This window comes from Hyla sarda, chromosome 9, assembly GCF_029499605.1.
Source record: "Hyla sarda isolate aHylSar1 chromosome 9, aHylSar1.hap1, whole genome shotgun sequence".
NCBI classification, from domain to species: domain Eukaryota; kingdom Metazoa; phylum Chordata; class Amphibia; order Anura; family Hylidae; genus Hyla; species Hyla sarda.
This window is the reverse complement of record NC_079197.1, coordinates 37,325,454-37,347,345: the sequence shown is the minus strand read 5'-3', so window position 1 is coordinate 37,347,345 and position 21,892 is coordinate 37,325,454. Positions and strand designations below refer to the sequence as shown.

Below are 21,892 nucleotides of genomic sequence, written 5' to 3'. Positions count from 1 at the left end.
CATTAAATGGCCCTGTAGGTGGAAAATTGAAAGAGTTATTGATTTTAAAAGGCAAGGAGGAAAATAAACAAAATACAAAATAAAAATTAGCTGTGTCCTCAAAGTGTCAGTAAAGAGTTAAAGGTCTGTTTCTTATTTTAGTATTACAAAAAAGAGACGACTGTTGTTTATGATGTGATAAGATACTGTGCAACAATTGGTACAATACAACATGTTTTGTTTGCGTTGTCAGATTTGACAGCACTTACTAAATGTCATTGAGATCAATGTTTGATACGTTTGCACATCTGATCTCGTGTGTAGGCTAAAAAAAATGATTAACAACAAAAATCCCTAAAGTTAAATTGAGCAATTAACTTTGTGCTATTTCCCTCTGGCTGTTTCGCTCTCAGTTCTAAATCCCTTGTGTACTTGCTCCACTCCTATTTTCACTGTGACCAACCCACACAAGTTCATTACCCTAACACCACCTACTGTACTACAGGGACTTTCCTGAGACGTTGCAATGAACTTGAGCTTGTGCATAGTGAGGACAAGTATCGACAGTAGGCAGCACACTCCCTACTGGATGGGAGGGGATCACTGGACACTTGGAAAGGGGGGGGGGGGGGGAGCTGCTGCCTGTATTTAGGGCTCTGACACCTTCACGAGAACATGACCTCAGGGGCCTTTCTCAGTCTGAAACTTAAGCTTGGAGGAGAGAAGTTTAGTAAAGATATGGAAACAAGCATAGAAATTCTACAGAAGGAGAAGAACCATGGGGCTTCCAACTCAGGCTCCATCCATGCCCAGGAGAAGAGTATTAGGAGGCTGAGTTGGGCTGTGGCATTCTGCTTCATTCTCCTCTCCGCATTGACACTCTGTACGATTTGCCTATTACGAAGTGGTTTTCCTGACAAGAAAGATAAGGTAACTTATAATGGTGATGAATTGAAGGTTTACACCTCCACGAAGTAATAGAGCATATGTACTAGCACGGATTGGTGCATTGCTTAACACTGTTGGTTTGTACAAATATTTGTACAACACTGATATATGCATTTATCGGGAAGGATTATGTAACATCTAGTCTGTCAATGTGGTGCACTAGAAACCTCCTTATTGTTTGACATGTCCTGGGGTAAAAACCTGGAAAGCGCAGAGATGGAGCGTACATCTGCCGGAATTCTGCCACCCAAACAGTTAGGGAGGTCGGCTGCCTGAGGTGAAGTTGTAACTTTACATCACTTACGGATGTGTAATGTTCTAACCCCACCCCTTTTCCAATGACAAAAATCTTTTTGCCGGTAGAAGGGAGAGGAAGCAATATTTTAAAATAGGGCACGTGTTAGCAGCATCTTTTTTTCAGGATAAATTCTATTTTTATGGAGCGTATCTAGATGTATAATGTCTTGGTAACACGTTGACTTTTGGTGCTGAAATACATTGGAAATATTAGGTCAATGAACTACATGACTATTACAATTATTATTTTTTTTTTTTAGAAGAATCATGAGGTGTTCACACGTATGGGTTTTGTTTTTTGTTTTTTGACAACTTTTACTTATGGAAATACTAAATTTGAAAAATTATCCATTTTAACTCATTAACCCCTTAACCTCCCTGGCGGTATGATTATGTGTGGAAACTTGTACCAAAAGTGGTACAATTTTTTGCATTGAAATTTCACATCTCCCCCCGTCACATTCCCCCTCCCTTGTCACATTCCCCCCCCCTTATCACATTCTCCTTCCTCTTATCAAATCCCCCCTTGTCACATTCTCCCCCCTCCCTTGTCACATTTTCCTCCCCCTTGTCACATTCTTCCCCCCTTGTCACATTCCCCCCCCCTCCATGTCACATTTCCCTCCACCCCTGTCACATCCCCCCCTTGTCACATTCTTCCCCCTTGTCACATTCCCCTCTGTCACATTCCCCCCTTTGTCACATTCTTCCTGCCTCCATGTCACATTCCCCCCCCTTATCACATTCCCCTCCCCCCCTTATCACATTCCCCTCCCCCCTTTGTCACATTCTCTCTCCCCCCCCCCCCCCGTCACATTCATCCCCCCTTGTCACCTTGTCTTGTTCAGCAGCAACACACACTAGGTTTGCCGGGCAGATTTCAAACCTAGTGTATTTGCTGCCGAACAAGTCCTTTCCCCTTCAGCCAATCACTGGCTTGACACCACTGCGGCCTGTGATTGGCTGAAAAGGGAAAGGTCCTACAAGATGAATAGTGAAGAGAGCAGAGACCAGAGCGCACAGAGGGGAATGGCATCTGCAGGGACCGGGAGAAGGTAAGCAGAAGTTTTTTTTTTTTTTTTTTCCTTCTGGTGGCCTTTTATGCTTAGCTCAGTGTTTTTCTTCCAGGGTGCCTCCAGCTGTTGTGAAACTACTACTCCCAGCATGCCCGGACAGCCTTTGTCATAACTCTCTTATATTTCCATTCACAGACTCATATGAGGGCTTGTTTTTTGCATCACCAATTGTACTTTGCATAAATACAAGGTAAACACAACCGGTGGTCCATGCTGGGACTTGTAGTCCTGCTAGAGTGGAGGTTACAGGTTGCACTACCTCTGCAGGGCAGTGCACCATACACACTGACCTGATAAAAGGGTTTCCAGTGCTGAGTTCAGCCCGTACAGCCGCAGGCATAGGTCAGGAGCAAGCAGGCTGGCGCCGAGTCACACAGACACTGCCACAGGGCGCATATTCCCCGTCCACACACAGCAACTCTCACAAGCTTCTTCCCGATCAGCTGCTGCCTGCAAAGGGAAGAGCACAGCCACCCCCCCCCCCCCCCCTGTTGAAAACAATAACTGTTATGGCCATTACCGGCATGTGAGGCCAGGGAGCCAATGCGGGCTGAGCGATCGCTCCTGCCTGTCTGATTGACAGGAAGGGAGCGAGCGCAGGCTGAATGAATTAGGACCAATTGCCTGGCTGGCATCAGTCCGAATTAAAGCGTGACATCCCACCAGGCTGCAGCCGACCACACAGAGGGAGACCCCTAGTGGCCGGTTTTCAAATGTAAAATAAACTATTTTAATGAAGAAAAAAAATTTATGAATATATTAGAGATATTAGAGATATGTTGTAGTGCATAAGTACTACAACATATAAAAAAAAAAGGTTGGTGACAGTGCCCATTTAAGATTTTTAGGAGTCCCATTAACCTTATATGTTTTTTAGAGCCTGTTATACAGTAGCAAAAAGCACAAATTTTGATGGGGGTTTTGTGGTGTTGTAGTTGCACACTACTCCTGCTACTGTGGACATGCCAACAATATGCAATGTAACAATTGTTTAGAAATAATTTAGGGCATTAGGGAAACATTCATTGAACAATAGACTATAGATGTTATTTCCCTCTTTATATGACAATTGTAACTTTTGATGGGGGTTTTGTGGTGTTGTAGTTGCACACTACTGCTGCTACTGTGGACATGCCAACAATATGCAATGTAACAATTGTTTAGAAATAATTTAGGGTATTATTGAAACATTCATTGAACAATAGACTATAGATGTCATTTCCCTCTTTATATGACAATTGTAACTTACTTAGAAAGTTTAGTCTATGTTCACACAGCAGAATTTCCTCTACTTCTCCATGCAAAAACCATGGCACACAGCAGATTCTAAGCAGAATTTCCCTGTGGAAATTCTATCTGTAATATAAAGCCATATTTATGTCAAGGGGAGGTCCTGACAAGGAGTATTTCCTACTTCAAGAATGAGCATGTCCTATTCTATGACCTTCCATTGACATCAATGGGGCTTTGACTCCAGGCAGGATTTTCAAGGGGAAATTTGCTAGGAATCTGCTTTAAATTACTTGTGTGCCATGGTAATTGCATGGAGAAGTAATGGAAATTCTGTGAAAAAATGTACATATCCTTAAAGGGTCAAGCCCCCTCCCATAGACTTGCATTGAGGGGGTGGGCGTGGCATAATGAGGGGGCAGGGCTATGAAGTCACGATCTCCCGGCTCTAACGTTCAGGACAGTTTGTTCCAAATGCTGAGCAGCGGACTACCCCTTTAAAGGGATAGTTCCAGTGTTTTGGTGTCTCATCAAACAAGAAATGTTAAGGTATACTGTGGCACACTGCAGTGGGTTCATTCACTTGCATTGAGGGGGCGGGGTTATGACATCCCGAGCTCCCAACTCCAACGTTCGGGACAGTTTGTTCCAAACGCTGAGCAGTGGACTACCCCTTTAAAGGGATAATTCCTGTGTTTTGGTGTCTCGTCAAACAAGAAATGTTAAGGTATACTGTGGCATACCGCAGTGGGTTCATTCACTTTAAGGACCTGAATGTTGTTAGTTGGTGACTACATTTGGGCTATTACCTATTCCTGCACATTGATTTTGCTGTACTTACTAGCACAGCAGACCACACTATTGGGTCCAGCAAAATATATGTATACGAATGGGAAGAGGCTGAAAAGTAGTAACCAGCTGACAACGTTCCTGGCCCCTGAATGGACTGGCTGTTGTTTCACTTGTTTTAACCTAATGCTGATGTATAGCCAACTGTGCGGACCCGACCTTATGCTTGAGCAGCTGGTATAACCACACCTTGTTATAGTGAAGGGGAGTATACTATGTGATGACTGATATCAATGGAAATGCTTATGTCGGGGGGTATTGATCATTTACATTTAGGGAGTTTATCAAGCTTTATAGAAATGGCTGTGTTTCATATAGACACAGTGCAAAGCATTGTAGTTTGCTGACTGTACTATCCACTCATGACCTAAAATAACCTAAAGTGTTTTGCATTGTAAGCATGTGCAACGTTTCGAAAGGGAAAAATGTGATCACTCTCCTTCTCTTTTAAAATGTGATTCACTGGATACTCAGTTTTTTTGCAATCAGTCTTTATTAACCAATAAGATGAATAGGAGTTGAAAATGACAATATTGACAACACCATACATCAAATATGAATCACATGAGAAAAATCTCTTCCATTAAACTGAAAACTTTCACAGTATAACTTAACTCTTTAACGAGGGCCCCCAACTCTGTGTCATGCTGCTTGGTGTAAGAGCATCAGGAGTCTGCTGACATATTCCCTTTAAATGGGCACTGTCATGAACTTTTTTTTTTTTTTTTTTGATATGTTGCAGTACTTATGTACTACAACATATTTCTAATATACTGCAGTTTTTTTGGTGGTTAAATATTGTATTCTGCTTTTAAAATCTGGCAACTAGGGGTCTCCCTTCTAGTGGCCGGCTGCATCCTGCTGTGACATCACAGCTGAATTCAGACCGATCCCGGCCAGGCATCAGTCCGAATTCAGTCAGCCTGCACTCACTCCCTGCCTGTCAATCAGACAGGTGGGAGCAAGCGCTGTGAATGCCGGGGCTGCGCACATTGGCTGCCTGGCCTCGCACACCGGCCCTGCCTCCCGACATATACGCGCGGCAACACGCACTGAATCTCAGTGCTGCGTTGCTGCTTCCTCAGGACGCATGTTCCTTGTACTTGGGTATGTCTGATCTGAGCCCTTATAGGGAGTTGTTTCTGGGGGGAGCGGGTTGCGCCACGGCCGTAACAAAGATAGACTGGGTCCAGTTGTTTCACCACTACAAATCCCAGAATGCCCTGACAGCCAATAGATTTCAGGGCAAGTTGGAAGTTATAGTGGTGAAACAGCTGGAGGTACACTGTTTAGGAAAACAATCATGGCCTGTATAAATAAGCTAAGGGTGTATAGATGAGCTGAGGGTGGAAGTTGGCCCCCAGCAGGCATCAGTGACATTGTGCCTACTGGGGAAGTCTGCCTGGTAAGTGAGCACACTACCAGGTAGACAAAAAGCCAATTCTAAGATAGTAAAAAAAAAATTTAAGGCAGGGAGGGGGCTAGGGATAGATGGGCAATAGGCAGGGACAGAAAAAAAAATGGATGGTGTAAGCTACTCTTTAAAGTCTATCTCTTGGTTTAAATGTTTTTGAGCTACAGGGAGACATTAAGAAGACTTTATAAAACATTGCAGTGTATCCATTAGGTCATTATAGACCAATAACCAGAATATTAGGATCATCAGAATGAAAGGATTATGATGTTATGGCCCCTTTATTGTTTATCCTGGCACAAAGATTGGTGCATAGACCACAAATCAGGTGCATGCTCACATGTATGCATTTATGTGAAAACGCCCAAAAAAAAAAAAAAAAAAAAAAAGATGGGTACAGGATTAGCTGCCGGGAGCAGAGAGCAGGCAGCAGGACCCTTTTTCAGAAGGTCCTTGTACATGGCAATACCTTGTGCATAAGACACCTGCAACAACATGATTTTAAGGCTAATAGAAAGAAAGAGAAAAAAACAGGTACCAGAAAGGGCGCAGCTTGTGCATAAATCCTCAGGAAACATTAGGTTAAGAAGTATCAATAGTTTATTGGCAGGTATAAAACAATAAAAACAACAATTAAGCATTTTGGGAGATTTTGATCCCTTTTTCACGTTGCAGGATGCAACTAATCTCCCAGAACGCGTCATTAGTGTTTTATTATTTTATAGGTGTCAATAAACTATTGATACTTTTTAACCTGCCATTATCTGAGAATTTATGCAAGAGCAGCACCACTTCCGGCACTGTTTCTTTTTAATCTCTGCTTTCTATTGTGGAAAGACAGGTTCCCCATTTGGGATAACGGGAGAGTTACTGACAGCTTGCAGTTCATCAATCCCCTCCTATCAAATGGATTGGGGTGATACGCGTGACCACAAATGTCATAAACGCTGAGAGACCAACTTCTAAAAGAAAGAAGAGACAGAGGGGATATGACAGAGACTTTTAAATACATAAAGGGAATAAACACGGTAAAGGAGGAGAACATATTTAAAAGAAGAAAAACTACCACATGAGGACATAGTTTTTATATCAGAGGGGTAAAGGTTTCTGCAGTAATATCAGGAAGTATTACTTTACTGAGAGAGTAGTGGATGCATGGAATATCCTTGCTGCAGAAGTGGTCGCTGCAGTGAAGGAGTTTGAGCATGCATGGGATAAGCATAAGGCTATCCTTCATATAAGATAGAAATAGGAATAAGGCTATCCTTCATATAAGATAGGACCAGGGACTATTCATAGTATTCCGATTATTGGGCAGACTAGATGGGCCAAATGGTTCTTATCTGCCGAAACATTCTATGTTTCTATTACTGGGGGTCTCGCAGACATGGGCTAACAGACATACACTCACAGAATTCTACAAGGCACTGTCCTTTTTTCTACTCTTTTTCCCTAAGGCTAAGGCCATACAAATTAGATAAGCCGGATCTACCAATTCAAGGGGGACCGACCATTCGACCAACCATCTAATGTTTAGGGGTGACTCTCAACTTTGCTCTAATGGCAAATGTCAAGGGAGAGAAGGCTTGGCCATGTTTCATTTAGACTGCTTGATTCTTTCAACATTGGATTAGTGCTTTTTTCCCCATTAAAACACATGCATCTTGGCTAAGCTAAGTGTACATGTAAATAGCTGAGAGATATCTGTTAACTTATCTTACTGTATGTTTATTGCCAGATTTAGACAACCATAGAGAAATGAAATCCCTATGAGCTATATATTTTGAAATGTCACGGAATTGTTGTCTAAGCCATTACCTTATAGTTTATGCTAAGTACAGTGGTCCCTCAAGTTACAATATTAATTGGTTCCAGGACGACCATTGTATGTTGAAACCATTGTATGTTGAGACCATAACTCTATGGAAACCTGGTAATTGGTTTTAAAGGCCCATAATGTCATCCAAAAATAGGAAAGAGTGAGAATTAAAGAAAAATAAGTGGATAACTAATACAGATAAAGCAAATCCTTACATATAAAAGTAAGAAAGATCTGCTGGGACCTGTAATCACTGTCTATGTCAGTGTTTCCCAAGTAGGGTGCCTCCAGTTGTTGCAAAACTACAACTCCCAGCATGCTGGGAGTTGTAGTTTTGCAACAGCTGTGGGCACCTTGCTTGAGAAACACTGGTCTATGTAGAGGACAGGAGCTTCTTCGGGGTCCTGTACAGTACACAGTGTCCTAAAAAAGTAACATGGTGTCGCCCTCATCTGGTGTCCAAAGGAGCAGGTAACCCTGGTACAGGTAAAGAGTAAAGGACATGTAATACCTCCCTGTACTGTAGGGGGCGCTACCAGACATCAGTCAGTGCATACGCTTCAGTAATACAGGTGTTTTACCAGTGAATGTCTATTCTGATTGGTCAGTTCTTTCAGCAACTGACACATTTCACAGATCTAGACTGTCCATACATTGTATGTTGAGTCTGGTTTCAACTTACAATGGTCCAGAAAAGACCATTGTATGTTGAAACTATTGTATGTTGAGGCCATTGTAAATTGAGGGATCACTGTATTTCAATAAAGCAAGAACTCTTAGAAGTGTTTTTATAAGTACACAGATGGATGATATGGTTTGGACAAAGTCCATGAGATTTCGTCACTACTACTAGATCCGCTGCCGAAGGCTTCTCCTGTTTACTGTACTTCCTGTGTTTCGTCAGTCATTGAACAAGCATGATTCAGTGTGTTTACGCAGGAACTTTCATTTGTGACTGTCTGTTATCTTATAGTAGATGAAGCTCAAAGTATATCTTCTAAAATATTGGGAGGCAGAAATACTAAAGACTGACACAAATGTCTTGCAGAGAATGGTACTGGTGCTAAACATTTTAACTTTTTTCGCTTAGTTGAAAAAAAGTGTTATTTTAGGGATTTCGGGTCTTCTAAGACTAGTATAAATAGTGGAGCTTAAAGGGGTAGTCCACTGATAGACATCTTATCCCCTAGCCAAAGGATAGGGGATAAGATGTCTGATCACGGGGGTCCCGCTGCTGCAGCCTTCACGATCTCCCGCAGCACCCGGTGTCCTAAACAAATGCCGGGTTCCTTCGACAGTGGTTGTGACATCACGGCAACACCCCTTGTGACACCATGCCCCCTCCATTCATGTCTATGAGAGGGGGCGTGTCGGCCAACACGCCCCCTCCCATAGACATGAATGGAGGGGGCGTGGCTGTGATGTCACAAGGGGCGTTGCTGTGATGTCATGATCACGGCCTCCGGCTCCGAGTGTTCTGAACAAAATGTACCCCTTTAAATTACGATTGCCGATTGGCTGTAGGAAATCATTTTGCTGCATGCCTAGACTGGGCACTGTTACGATTCGGCTGGCTGGAGGTGGATGTGTTAGAGAGGGATTGGCGTGGACCGTGTCGGTGTACCGGTTCTAAGTTGCTACTGGTTTTCGCCAAAGCCCGCCGCAAAGCGGAATGGTCTTGCAGCGGCGGTAGCAACCAGGTCGTATCCACCGGCAACGGCTCAACCTCTCTGACTGCTGAGATAGGCATGGTACAAGGGATAAGGCAAGAGCAAGGTCGGACGTAGCAGAAGGTCAGGGCAGGCAGCAAGGATCGTAGTCAGGGGCAACGGCAGGAGGTCTGGAACACAGGCTAGGAACACTCAAGGAAAGGCTTACACTGGCACAAGGGTAACAAGATCCGGCAAGGAAGTGCAGGGGAAGAGAGGTAATATAGCCAGGGAGCAGGTGGAAGCTAATTAGGCTGATTGGGCCAGGCACCAATCATTGGTGCACTGGCTCTTTAAATCTAAAGAGCTGGCGCGCGCGCGCCCTAAGGAGCGGAGCCGCGCGCGCCAGGACGTGACAGCCGGGGACCGGGACAGGTGAGTGACTTGGGATGCAATTCGCGAGCGGGCGCGTCCCGCTATGCGAATCGCATCCCCACCGCCAATGTCAGTGCAGTGCTCCCGGTCAGCGGGTCTGACCGGGGCGCTGCAGAGAGAGGGATGCCGCGAGCGCTCCGGGGAGGAGCAGGGACCCGGAGCGCTCGGTGTAACAGTACCCCCCCCCTTGGGTCTCCCCCTCTTTTTGGGACCTGAGAATTCTTTAATCAGGAAGACATCTGAGGACCCGGAGACAGGAGTAGCTTCCTCTAGGCACTTAACTTCAAAGGGTCCAAGATAACGTGGTCCCAGATTAAAACTGGGGACACGGAAGCGGATATACTTGGCGGAGAGCCACACAAAAACAGGAGGAGTTCTTCTTTTTTTGTCGGCATGCTTCTTCATCCGGGATGAGGCTAGTATGAGGGATTTTTGAGTCTTTTTCCAGACGGTGGCGAAGCCCCGGGAAACCTCATCAACAGCGGGCAAACAAGAAGGCGTGGGAGTGGGGAGGGAAGAGGGTGAAGCTTGGCACGGGGCAGAGTGTTAACAGGATGGGGGCTATGAGGAGGAGACACAGCATAGTCCAGATAGGCCTTGGGGAGACCAGGTAAAGGAGGAGACACTGAGGTTTGACTGACGGGACTGGGAGCAGACGTGAGGCATTTTCTGTGGCAAGAAGCACCCCAGCTCTTGATCTCCCCGGTGGTCCAGACAAGGGTAGAAGAGTGGCGTTGGAGCCATGGCAGACCAAGGAGGACTTCAGAGGTGCATTTGGGCAAAACAAAAAGTTCAATTTTTTCGAGATGCAGTTTAATGCTCATGAGCAGGGGTTCTGTGCGGTAACGCACAGTGCAGTATAGACGTAAATTTTTATCTCTGCGGCGAGTCCTCTCTTCAGGGGTCAGGCGAGACCGATCCACTTGCATAGCCTCCTCGGCGGGAGGCACAGGGGTAGATTGCAAAGGATACTGTGAGAGAGGTGCTCCGAGCGGTGTGGCCCATGGCAGGGCCTTCCCAGACAGGAGATCACGGCAGAGTATAGAGTCCCCATCAAATTTGTCCGGCAGGGACAAGCGGGGGTTGGGAGCGGCCGCTCGCTGCGGAGGAGGTGCAGGAGCCGGCGGAGGAGATGGTTGTTGCTGTAGCAGCTGCTGTATCTGTGACTGAAGTTGCTGTATCGTGGTAGTCAAGTACGACAGCTGGTGATCTCGTTGGGCGATCAGTAGGGATTGCTGGGTGATCACCGTGGAAATGTCGGCAATACTTGACAGCGGCACCTCAGCGGAATCCATGGCCGCTCGCTGCAGAGGAGGTGCAGGAGCCGGCGGAGGAGATGGTTGTTGCTGTAGCAGCTACTGTATCTGTGACTGAAGTTGCTGTATCGTGGTGGTCAAGTACGACAGCTGGTGATCTCGTTGGGCGATCAGTAGGGATTGCTGGGCGATCACCGTGGAAATGTCGGCAAGACTTGACAGCGGCACCTCAGCGGAATCCATGGCCGGATCTACTGTTACGATTCGGCTGGCTGGAGGTGGATCCTCTGTGTCAGAGAGGGATTGGCGTGGACAGTGTCGGTGGACCGGTTCTAAGTTGCTATTGGTTTTCACCAGAGCCCGCCGCAAAGCGGAACGGTCTTGCAGCGGCGGTAGCAACCAGGTCGTATCCACCGGCAACGGCTCAACCTCTCTGACTGCTGAGATAGGCATGGTACAAGGGATGAGGCAAGAGCAAGGTCGGACGTAGCAGAAGGTCAGGGCAGGCAGCAAGGGGGCAACGGCAGGAGGTCTGCAACACATGCTAGGAACACTCAAGGAAAGGCTTACACTGGCGCAAGGGCAACAAGATCCAGCAAGGAAGTGCAGGGGAAGAGAGGTAATATAGCCAGGGAGCAGGTGGAAGCTAATTAGGCTGATTGGGCCAGGCACCAATCATTGGTGCACTGGCCCATTAAATTTAAAGAGCTAGCGCGCGCGCGCCCTCAGGAGCAGAGCCGCACGCGCCAGGACGTGACAGCCGGGGACCGGGACAGGTGAGTGACTTGGGATGCGATTTGCGAGCGGGCGCATCCCGCTATGCGAATCACATCCCCGCCGGCAATGTCAGTGCAGCGCTCCCGGTCAGCGGGTCTGACCGGGGCGCTGCAGAGAGAGGGACGCCGCGAGCGCTCCGGGGAGGAGCAGGGACCCGGAGCGCTCGGCGTAACAGGCACTTTATGTATAATCCATTTTTATTGACATGAGCGAAACAAAAGACATGTCCCAAAAGTAGGCTGGCCACTTTAAAGGGGTTTTACCACAATTAACTTTTATGGTTGGATAAGTAACTTTATTTTCCTCAGCTCATAAAAAGCTCATAAAAGAATAGACACCATTCCACCATGAAGATAGAACGTAACACATGGTCCTTTGAACTGAATGGGTATGAGAGAAAATAAGAAGAAGGGTTTTCTATCAGAAGTGGATTTTTAGACATGTGAAATCTACATCATAAAACACAATGACGGGAAAATCCCTGAAGTGTGTAATGTTTGCTAAACATAATTCCCAGCCGCATAATCTAGTCAATACTCTATTGGCACGTCATGTATCTTTATTCACAAGACTGTTTTGTTTTTTTCAATTTATCTAGAATGATAACCATTTGGTAATAAAACAAATAATTGTTTTATTTTTCTAAGGATAAATTACATTTATCGGGTTATCAAATGTCCAACAGCCAGTGCGATACATAGCAAAGAGAAGGCTAAGTAGCAAAGATCCCATTGCAGCCAGGATTTTGTTTTCCCATTCAAGCCATTTTTTTCATGACCCTTTGGCCGATTTCCCAACATCTTGTTTGGGATCAATACAGTTTCTATGGAAAAGGAGTTATTGGACATGTTCTGGACTACCCAATAGTGGATAGGGTTGCACCAACCAGGGATGGGCCCTCTCTTCATGGCCTTATAGTTGTCACATGATCTGACTATGTTATTGTGAGTACCCTATTATCAGTCAAACAGAGAATTTTCCCTGTAATAGGTCCAGGGATTAGCCAAAGAATCATTCAAATGTCTGTTTGCCGGCCAATCACACCATTTTAGCTGGTTAAAAAAAGAATCCCTTTTTATCAGGAACTTTCCAGAGTAGGATAGGTTTGCTATTTGAATTTACTCCTACTCTGGACAGTTCCTGACATGAACAGCAGAGAGCACTGTGGTCAGGCAGAAAAGAACTATACAACTTCATGTGGAGCATACAGCAGCTGACAAGTACTGGAAGGATTAAGATTTTTAAATAGAAGTCATTTACAAATCTGTTTAACTTTTTGGCACCGGTTGATTTAAGAAAAAAATGTTTTCTACCGGAGTACCCCTTTTAGGCAGAACTCTTGCCCTAACAATAAATAACATGGGAAAGAAATGTGCCATATTTTTTTTTTTAAAATGGTAAAATTCTCTATGAAAATACTATGACATTTGTGGAGTAGGAGTAAAGAAAGTACTATAAATCTTCTGTCTACTTCATACCCAAAAAGTGGACAAAATAATGTTTTGTTTGAAAAGCCTCTTAAAGCAAATGTGTCATGTATTAACCATTAGCTGTACTTTTTATCTAATGTGTTGGTGTTTTTTAAATTGTTGTAGATATTTATTTCATTATTGGTATTTTTTTTTATAAAACCTTTCCGAGGGCGGCCAGACACACCCTTCCTGTACATCCTGTAAAGTCAATAAAGCATATTTGCTGTTTTTGGCAGGTGAAATGACTGAGAATCAAATGACGAAGAAATCTTAATCTCATTGACAGATAAATATCATAAATATTTACAGTCTCCAGGAACTTATAACTAAAAAATTTAATAAAAAAGGCAACTTAGAACATCATAATATGCCCAATCCAATCTGCCCCCCCCCCCCCGCCCCCAAAAAAACCCACTTACAATAAAGTATTACAAAATATATTATTTCTTTATTAGAGGTACAAAAATTTAGTAAACATATTTTAAAAGCCGTGTTCATGACGTAAATGTACATTATGGTGCGTTAAGTCCCTCTGTAAAGAGGTGACTGACAAACTGAATTTGCAAATTAAAAGAAGGGAGGACAAACAGGACAACAATAAAATAAGAATAATTAACATGTAACTAGACAATATGAATTCATGAAAAGACACATAAATAAATGCAGGAATTAATGGGAATGAATGAATGGAGGATGAACAAGATGTGTTAGTGAGTGAATAAATACATTCAATGGTATAAGTGATTACATGAATTATTACATTTTTTTTAGGGGGTTTCGCCACCATGGACTAAAGAATAGGGGATTAGTGTCTGATTCCGAGAAAGGGACTGCTGAAGCTCCCATCTAAATGGAGCGACATCCACCACTCTCTTTATGGTTATATGTGTATGGGTGTGCAAGGATTGCAGGGTACAGTGCCCATAGACAATTAGTGGAGCGGTGGTTGACTATCCACACCGTCGCTCCATGGAGATGAAAGCTTTGGGAGTCATGTTTTTAAGATCATGAAAGATCCCAGCAGTCAGACCCCCTCCGACTAGACACATATCCCTTATCCTGGGGATAAGTGTTTATGGTGGCTAAACTCCTTTAAAGGGGTACTCTGGCCCTAAGACATCTTATCACCTATCATCAGCCTCAGAAGCGAACATCGCTCCGGGTCTGATGAATCACGATCACGGTGCCGGAGTATTGTGACATCACAGCTCCGCCTCCGTGTGAGGTCACACTCTGCCCCCTCAATGTAAGCCTGTGAGAGGGGGCATGACAGCTGTTATTTTTGATACTGCATTACTTATAAAACAAGCAGCTATTAATGCAGCTTGACCATGAGATATCACTTAGATTTTTTTTGGTAGGGGAGGACACTCACAATTTTTATTTTGCAAGATCAACTTGTCAGTTAATGTAGTATTCCAGAGGGAACATTTCTGTCTCAACAGATTTGTAAATTACCTTTATTTAAAAATCTTAAGCCTTCCAGCACTTATCAGCTGCTGTATGCCACATCTGTCCATGTCAGGAACTGCCCAGAGCAGGAGAGGTTTGCTATGGGGATTTGATCCTGGTCTGGACAGTTCCTGACATTGACAGAGTTGTCAGCAGAGGACACTGTGGTCAGACTGAAAAGAACTACACAACTTCCTCTGGAGCATACGGCAGCTGATAAGTACTGGAAGGATTAAGATTTTTATATAGACATAATTTGCTTATCTGTTTAACTATCTGGCACCAGTCCATTTGAAAACATTTTCCCTCCAGAGTACAGCTTTAAAAATTATAGATTTTTAGTTCAATTTGAAATAAAGATTTTCTTTTTGACATTTTTTTTTTACTCATTCTTTCTGTTTCCTTGCAGGTACAAGTGGACAAACGTATTGGTATGTTACATAAAATTTTACGAGCTCTGGTAACATGAAAGCTGAGCTGTGATTGGTTGTTATGGGCAAAACCAGACAGTTTTGGTTTTAGGGAGATTGATTCGATCCTAGTGTACAAATCTAACTCACCAGTTAGGCAGTTCAAGATATAGATGATCAATGAGAGTTAGGCCACTTGTCCACATGCTGGTAAAGGTATGCCACCAAAACCATGCGTCCACTGGGATTATTGGGCAACATAGAGTGGCCATTGTGGAAGGCAAGGAGGGTGGGGGGGGGGGCAGTTGTGTGTGTGTGTGGGGGGGGGGGGTTGTGGGTACATGGCCTTAGACCAAAAGTATAATATCTGTACATGTATATTAGCATTTTTAGAAAATATTAGAGAACATGCTGAGCACGAAAATGCTCTTTCGCCTGATCGCGGTGGTCTGAACACTCAGACCACCTGTCGATCAAAACTTTCTGACATATTGCTAGGACATACCAAAAGATTTCCAAATGACAATGGCCATTTAAATGGGATTTCTGTAATTTCATTTTGATAGCATATGTATATGATTTATGGGGGTCCAAGGACCCCCACTGATCACAAGCAGAAAAGGGGCTCCCTGGATAAAGGCAACTTCACTACAGTACCTGACACAGCAACATCCATCCATCCAAGTGACCTGTGGTGAGGTACAGTAATAGGCCTAAAGGAGGATTCCGGTATCAGAAATTGTTTTATTTAAATATCTCCCCCAAAATAAATCTTACTAATATAGTGTACTGGCCTAAGCAAACATGACATTTGCAGAAATGCTTTTACATTTGAAATATGTTTCATTACACATAATGCCTCAGTTCAGACTTATTTATCTTTGTGGTAAAAGCCCTTTAGCCATACATGTATGAATGTCGCTGCGCCAATTACTGCAACAATAAAGGAAAAGGATAAAATAATGATCTTGTTTCTGTTTATTGTCAGTTCACATGGCGGTGCATTAATAGTTATTACATTTATTTATTTATTTTATTAAGAGATAAGTCCGGACGGCAATACAAGACCCAAGGCTCACCTAACAGGTATTTATTATATTGATTATGGGGAGATTGTAAAAAAAAATACATATTTTTCATGCATTATGGCTCCTAGGCACGTCCCCTTTTGTTAAAACAGTAATATTGTATAATATATTAATCATTGTCGTCAGACATCTCAGATTTTAAGTCCCTTCAGCTTTTCCTACAGAGCTGCAGTCCTGGACACAATCTATGCATATAGATTACATAGATGGAATATTAGACAAGTGCAATTCCTTTTGTAACAAATAGATTTTCTTACTAAAATGTACGTATTTAACACAAACATTTTTTTTTACTTATTTGGACAGTCATATCCATCCATAGCTACTAACAAAATGTATTAACATATTCATACAAATCCGATAATCTGAATGGACGATAGGAATACAAAGAATGAAATGACTGAAATCCAAATGATGCAGAAGACTAAAACGCCGAAAACTATCAAAGGGTACGTTCACACTGGAGCGCATCCGCATTGTATGTGACGCCGTGGATATGCTGCCGGCACACATAGTATAAAGGCAAAGCGTGCTCCATGCTGCTTCCATAGCTCTGTGTGTCCGCTCGTGACTGCTACAGCAGCAGCAGAAGCAGGGCGCTCGCTCTGCCCTAACTCTGTGTGTGCCGGCAGCGCATCCGCGCCGTCAAATAAGCTGCGGATGCGCTCCTTTGTGAACGTAACCTAATAATGAATACATTCAGATATTTGCCTTACATTTCTGCTGAGCATAATAAAATGCATTTGGATATAATGGATTCCTTTTTCATACGAGTCTCTTCTTTGGCCAATCAGTTCACCCCTTTTGTGTTTCTGTGGAGTCAGACTCAGACAGAGAGGGTTGTTTATGTTTTAGTAGGACACAGAACAGATTTTGTGAGATAAGTTGGGGGAGATTTGTCTAAACCTGTCCAGAAAAAAAAGTTGATCAGTTACCCATAGCAACCAATCAGATCCTTTTTTTTCAGAGGCCTTTTTAAAAATTGGAGAGACAGTCTGATTGGTTGCTATGGGCAACTGCTCCACTTTTCATCTGGACAGATTTTCTATACAGCGATCCCTCAACTTACAATGGCCTACGGTTACAATATTTTCAGCATACAATGGTCTTTTCTGGATCATTAAAACCTGAAACCAGACTCAACATACAATGCTACGTATAGTCAGGGTTAGCTGCTTCTTTGGACACTAGATGAGTGCCAATGTCACTGAAGAAGCTCCTGTCCTCTACATAGATTTACAGCTCCCAGCAGCTCTTTCTTACTTATATATAAGGATATAAGAATTTACTTTATTTCTATCAGTTATCTACATTTTTTTTTTTTATCCTCACTTTTCCCTATTTTTGGGTGAAATTTTTGGGGCTTCATAACCAAATACCAGGTTTCCATAGAGTTATTGTCTTAACATACAATGGTTTTAACATACAACGGTCATCCTGGAACCAATTAATATTGTAACTTGAGGGACCCCTGCTTGTTCTCTATTGTAACAAGTATGCAGTGTCGAATGCCATACCAGACTGAAATGATTATTTCCCTCCTCAATAACAAATAGTCTAGAATAGCAAATGAGGCAAAAAAAATAAAAATAAAAAATAAATAAAATAAAAAACAATCAAAGTTCCCTTATAGGTCTATGTCTTTTCTCCTATCTCCCGTGTGCTGTACTCAATGGTTGCAGCTCAGCGATGAACACCACTAATGCAACTAGGTAGGAGCAGGCAGAGTCTTTCTCTGTCAACAGGTAATATCTCCATTGCTTGCCAATGGCACATGCTGAGATATGTTTTATTTGGGTTCCTCTTGAAGAGGCCTCTGTTTCACTTATGAAGAAAAAAATTGTTCCTGGGTGTTAAGAATGTAGATGGAAAAGTTATAAAGGCACAGTCAAAAAGGCACATTCTGAATTATCCTTATTTTATCACACACATGCAGTTCAGGAATTGCTAAATATTCCGCCCGGAAAGGGGTTTTCTGAACTAATATAACGGCCTATCCTCAAAATAGGCAATCAATCACCGAGCAGCAGGGTGCCGATATCCAATACCCGCTCTGCTCAGCTGTTCAGTGTTCATGAAATACTCATGTGAATAAAGCAAACTGCTTATTGCCCAGTTCCACTAAGTATTGCTGAGGATAGGGGGTGTCATTGATTGATGGCCTTACCTAAGAACAGGCCATCAATCATATTAGCCCAGACAACCCCTTTAATATACAACCATTCAATGGTCAGTCTTCACTTAAAAATTACAATGTGAGAAAAAAGGTCAAAGAGACTTTATAAATATGGCATTCACCAATCTGCAACCTTGTCATTTAGATATGATGACCAACATTTATGATTATATTGGCATCTGTTTTGGTGCATTTTACTACAAAACTATTTATTTGCAGTGCAACATATGTATTAATGATTTGTGCCAGTATTTAGAGCCACTTACAACATGTATGTTTGATAAATGTGGGTCAAGTCTTTTTGTCTTTTTTATATTATATATAACCTATGTCCTCATTTTAATGCACTACTTAAATACAAGATACATACTTTTATATACTACTTAATACTTCCTTTACGCATTACTTATTCATAAAATGCTGTATCCTTTTCAGGCACTAGGCAAGCAGATTCAAGTGCTCAAGATCTGCATTGGGAATCTGAACTTGGTCTGGCATTTCTCCAAGGTGGAATGAAGTATTCCAACAAATCCATCATTATTCCTATAGCAGGATATTACTTTGTGTACTGTCAGTTGTCTTTCCGCCCCCAGGCTGGTACGTGTGCGGATGAAAAGTCCATATCACAGAGCATCACACGCTCCAATTCCAACTATCCAGATCCAGAAATTATTCTTAGTGGAATTTCGTTTTGTACAAAAGCCCGGAAAACTTACCAACCCATTTATCTGGGTGGCCTCCTCCATCTGCAGAAAGGGGATGAGCTGAAGGTCAAAATGCAGCCTATCACTCCAGTTGACACCTCCTTTGATCATAAAACCTTTTTTGGTGCTTTTTTGGTGTAAGGGATTACTGTTGTGAGTAACACAGTGGGAAACACTCTCATGGATCCTTATCTTTAAAGTTTATTAATTTATAACTATGTATATTATAGAGCACCATTAATATATTTCACCATTAATATATTTCAATTGTTTATGTTTTATGTTAAAGTTATTTAGATATACTAAAGCTAATTATACATCTTTCTTCCACATGGATTAAGACCAAGCTGAGGCTTTCAGACTACCGTGAATGTTTGCTATAACGTCATTTCTGCTACCTACAACCCTTCATCTATCTAACACATGTCAGATACATTCCCTAACAACTTAGTTGAGTCAATGTAGTAGGACAGTGTTTCCTATATCAGGTTACTGTACAGTGCTCGAGGCAAAGGTTCTACTTCCTAGAATGCATGTAGTCAAAACAAGCTCTGTTTAGACTTTGAACCATGTTGGGAAATATATGCTCTGAAGCCTGAAGAATTGTGAAAGCAGAGATGATTCATCGAGCAGACTCTTTTGTTACTGTATATAGAATATGTGCACATCCACTCTAACAATCTTGTTTTTTTATGGCTAACAAAAAAAAAAATTCAAGAAGTTATGTCACATAGGTAGCTTTCGAAACAATTTAGGTCCCTTTATCAGTCATGGTAATGATGCATAAAAAGTTTTGATAGCGTGCCATTTTGTTAACCAGACAGCCACTTTCCCATAGACTTACATAGAGCACATTTTTAAAATGCTGACGTAATTTGTTGGCAATTTGTGGACGCATTTTTACAAATTAAATACCCCTAAAAAAACACTAAATAAAAGTTATCTTATCTGCAAGAGTGATAGAAAAAAAACCATAGAAAAAAATAGAAAGGGAAATTTTGACTGCATATGTAACACCTGTGGACATACCATACCAGATAAAACCCCAACACATATCCTTCACTACACAATAATGATGGATACAGTGTAGTATAGTAGAGTCAGGTGGTGCTATCATCACTGGGCCCAAAGAAATGCATAAATTCTCTTCCATGAAGAGTCACCCTCATATCATATGAACAGTAAGGGTTTGCTATAGAAACAATGGACATTTCTCAACTTTAACCTTGAAAAACTGTTTGTAACCTGTCTACATACATTTCAATGTTTATAAATGTTAAGCATTTTTTTAAACTTTTTTTCATATGTGAAAGTTTATATATCATGTAACCACAACTTTTTGCACTGTATCAGTTTTGTGATATACGAGTTATAGAACATTTTGTAAAACATATTGTATGGATAAATGTATATGTTCCCAAAGCTTATAAGATGCTCTTTTTCGGCCTCATCCATGGAGTCTGCCTTATGTAACTTTGTAGTAGGGAGCCATTTGTGCGCCTCTCTATGATACTTGCATGGCGTAGTATCCTGGAATGCAATGCACAATGCAGCCAATAGAGTATGCCAAATATTTTTAAATATGAATGCAAGCATGGTCCCATATTACAGCTGTAAAAAAAATGGGGGTTGTACGGAACCCATCTTTTTCTGAAATTAGGTTGCTGGCCATATACAGCCCCGAGAAGTTACACTAAGTGAAGTATATCACTTAGTATTAAAAGCACTTAGCAGTTCTTATTTGCTCTATTATGTAATCCTCTTTGGCTCTACATATATAAAATCACCAAATAGGTAACAAAATATAAACCCTTGAAGGTTATTACTAATCTTGTGTAACTGTAATTTTTGAAAAATGTTATAGATTTTCTACAAAGCCGCCTTCCCTCTAACAAGAAGATGGTGGGGAGAAACGGTGATCAACTGAGCCCTACTCCCCTTTTATTCTATCCATCGGTGGGAGTCTCCCCCCCCATCAAGACTTTTGGAATGTCTCTATTAGAGATGAGCGAACTTACAGTAAATTCGATTTGTCACGAACTTCTCGGCTCGGCAGTTGATGATTTTCCTGCGTAAATTAGTTCAGCCTTCAGGTGCTCCGGTGGGCTGGAAAAGGTGGATACATTCCTAGGAAAGAGTCTCCTAGGACTGTATCCACTTTTTCCAGCCCACCGGAGCACCGGAAAGCTGAACTAATTTATGCAGGAAAAGACATCAACTGCCGAGCCGAGAAGTTCGTGACGAATCGAATTTACTGTAAGTTCGCTCATCTCTAGTCTCTATAAAAAGTTTCCTAAAATGACACTTTAAACTACTGATGTAACACTTGTTTTAAAGTGGCCAACATATCATGATGTTACTATGAAAAGGGTTCCCATAACTTTAAAGAAAAAGAAGATCCAGCTAACAAGGAAACAGTCCAAAATAAAGGCTTTATTTAATGCATACAAAACATAAAAAATAGGTGAACAGATTTTAACCCCTTAAGGACGCAGGACGTACTCAAACGGCCCCTTTTCCGAGTACTTAAGGACTCAGGACATTTGAGTACGTCCTGTCAAGTCCCGGCCCCCCGCCGCTAGCTGGAGGGGAGCCGGTGCCCGATGCCTGCTGAAATCGTTCAGCAGGCATCGGGGCATATCGCCCAGGGGGGTCATGATGACCCCCCATGTCGGCGATGGCCGCAGATCGCTGGACAATTCAGTCCAGCGATCTGCGGCAGATTCCGGGTCAATCGGGTCTCCAGTGACCCGGAACTACAGGTTGTTCGGGGCCGTCTCTGACGGCCCCGAACAGCCACAGCCAGCAGGGTGAGGTGGCACCGGTGCCACCTCATAATCACCCTGATTCGTCGGCCGTTT

General features: G+C 42.7%; 1 protein-coding gene and 1 long non-coding RNA gene across 3 annotated transcripts in view; one reads left to right on the top strand and one right to left on the bottom strand.

The window, feature by feature from the left end:
* The window catches only part of LOC130291219 (uncharacterized), a 96,086-nt gene that overhangs the window by 17,765 nt on the left and 56,429 nt on the right, over positions 1-21,892 (bottom strand). The window lies entirely within an intron of this gene.
* Positions 649-20,969, top strand: TNFSF15 (TNF superfamily member 15). The gene is made up of 4 exons (XM_056539763.1): positions 649-909; positions 15,063-15,084; positions 16,105-16,149; positions 18,763-20,969. The coding sequence occupies exons 1-4, from the start codon at positions 655-657 to the stop codon at positions 19,170-19,172; spliced, it is 732 nt and encodes a 243-aa protein (XP_056395738.1). The 5' UTR covers positions 649-654; the 3' UTR covers positions 19,173-20,969.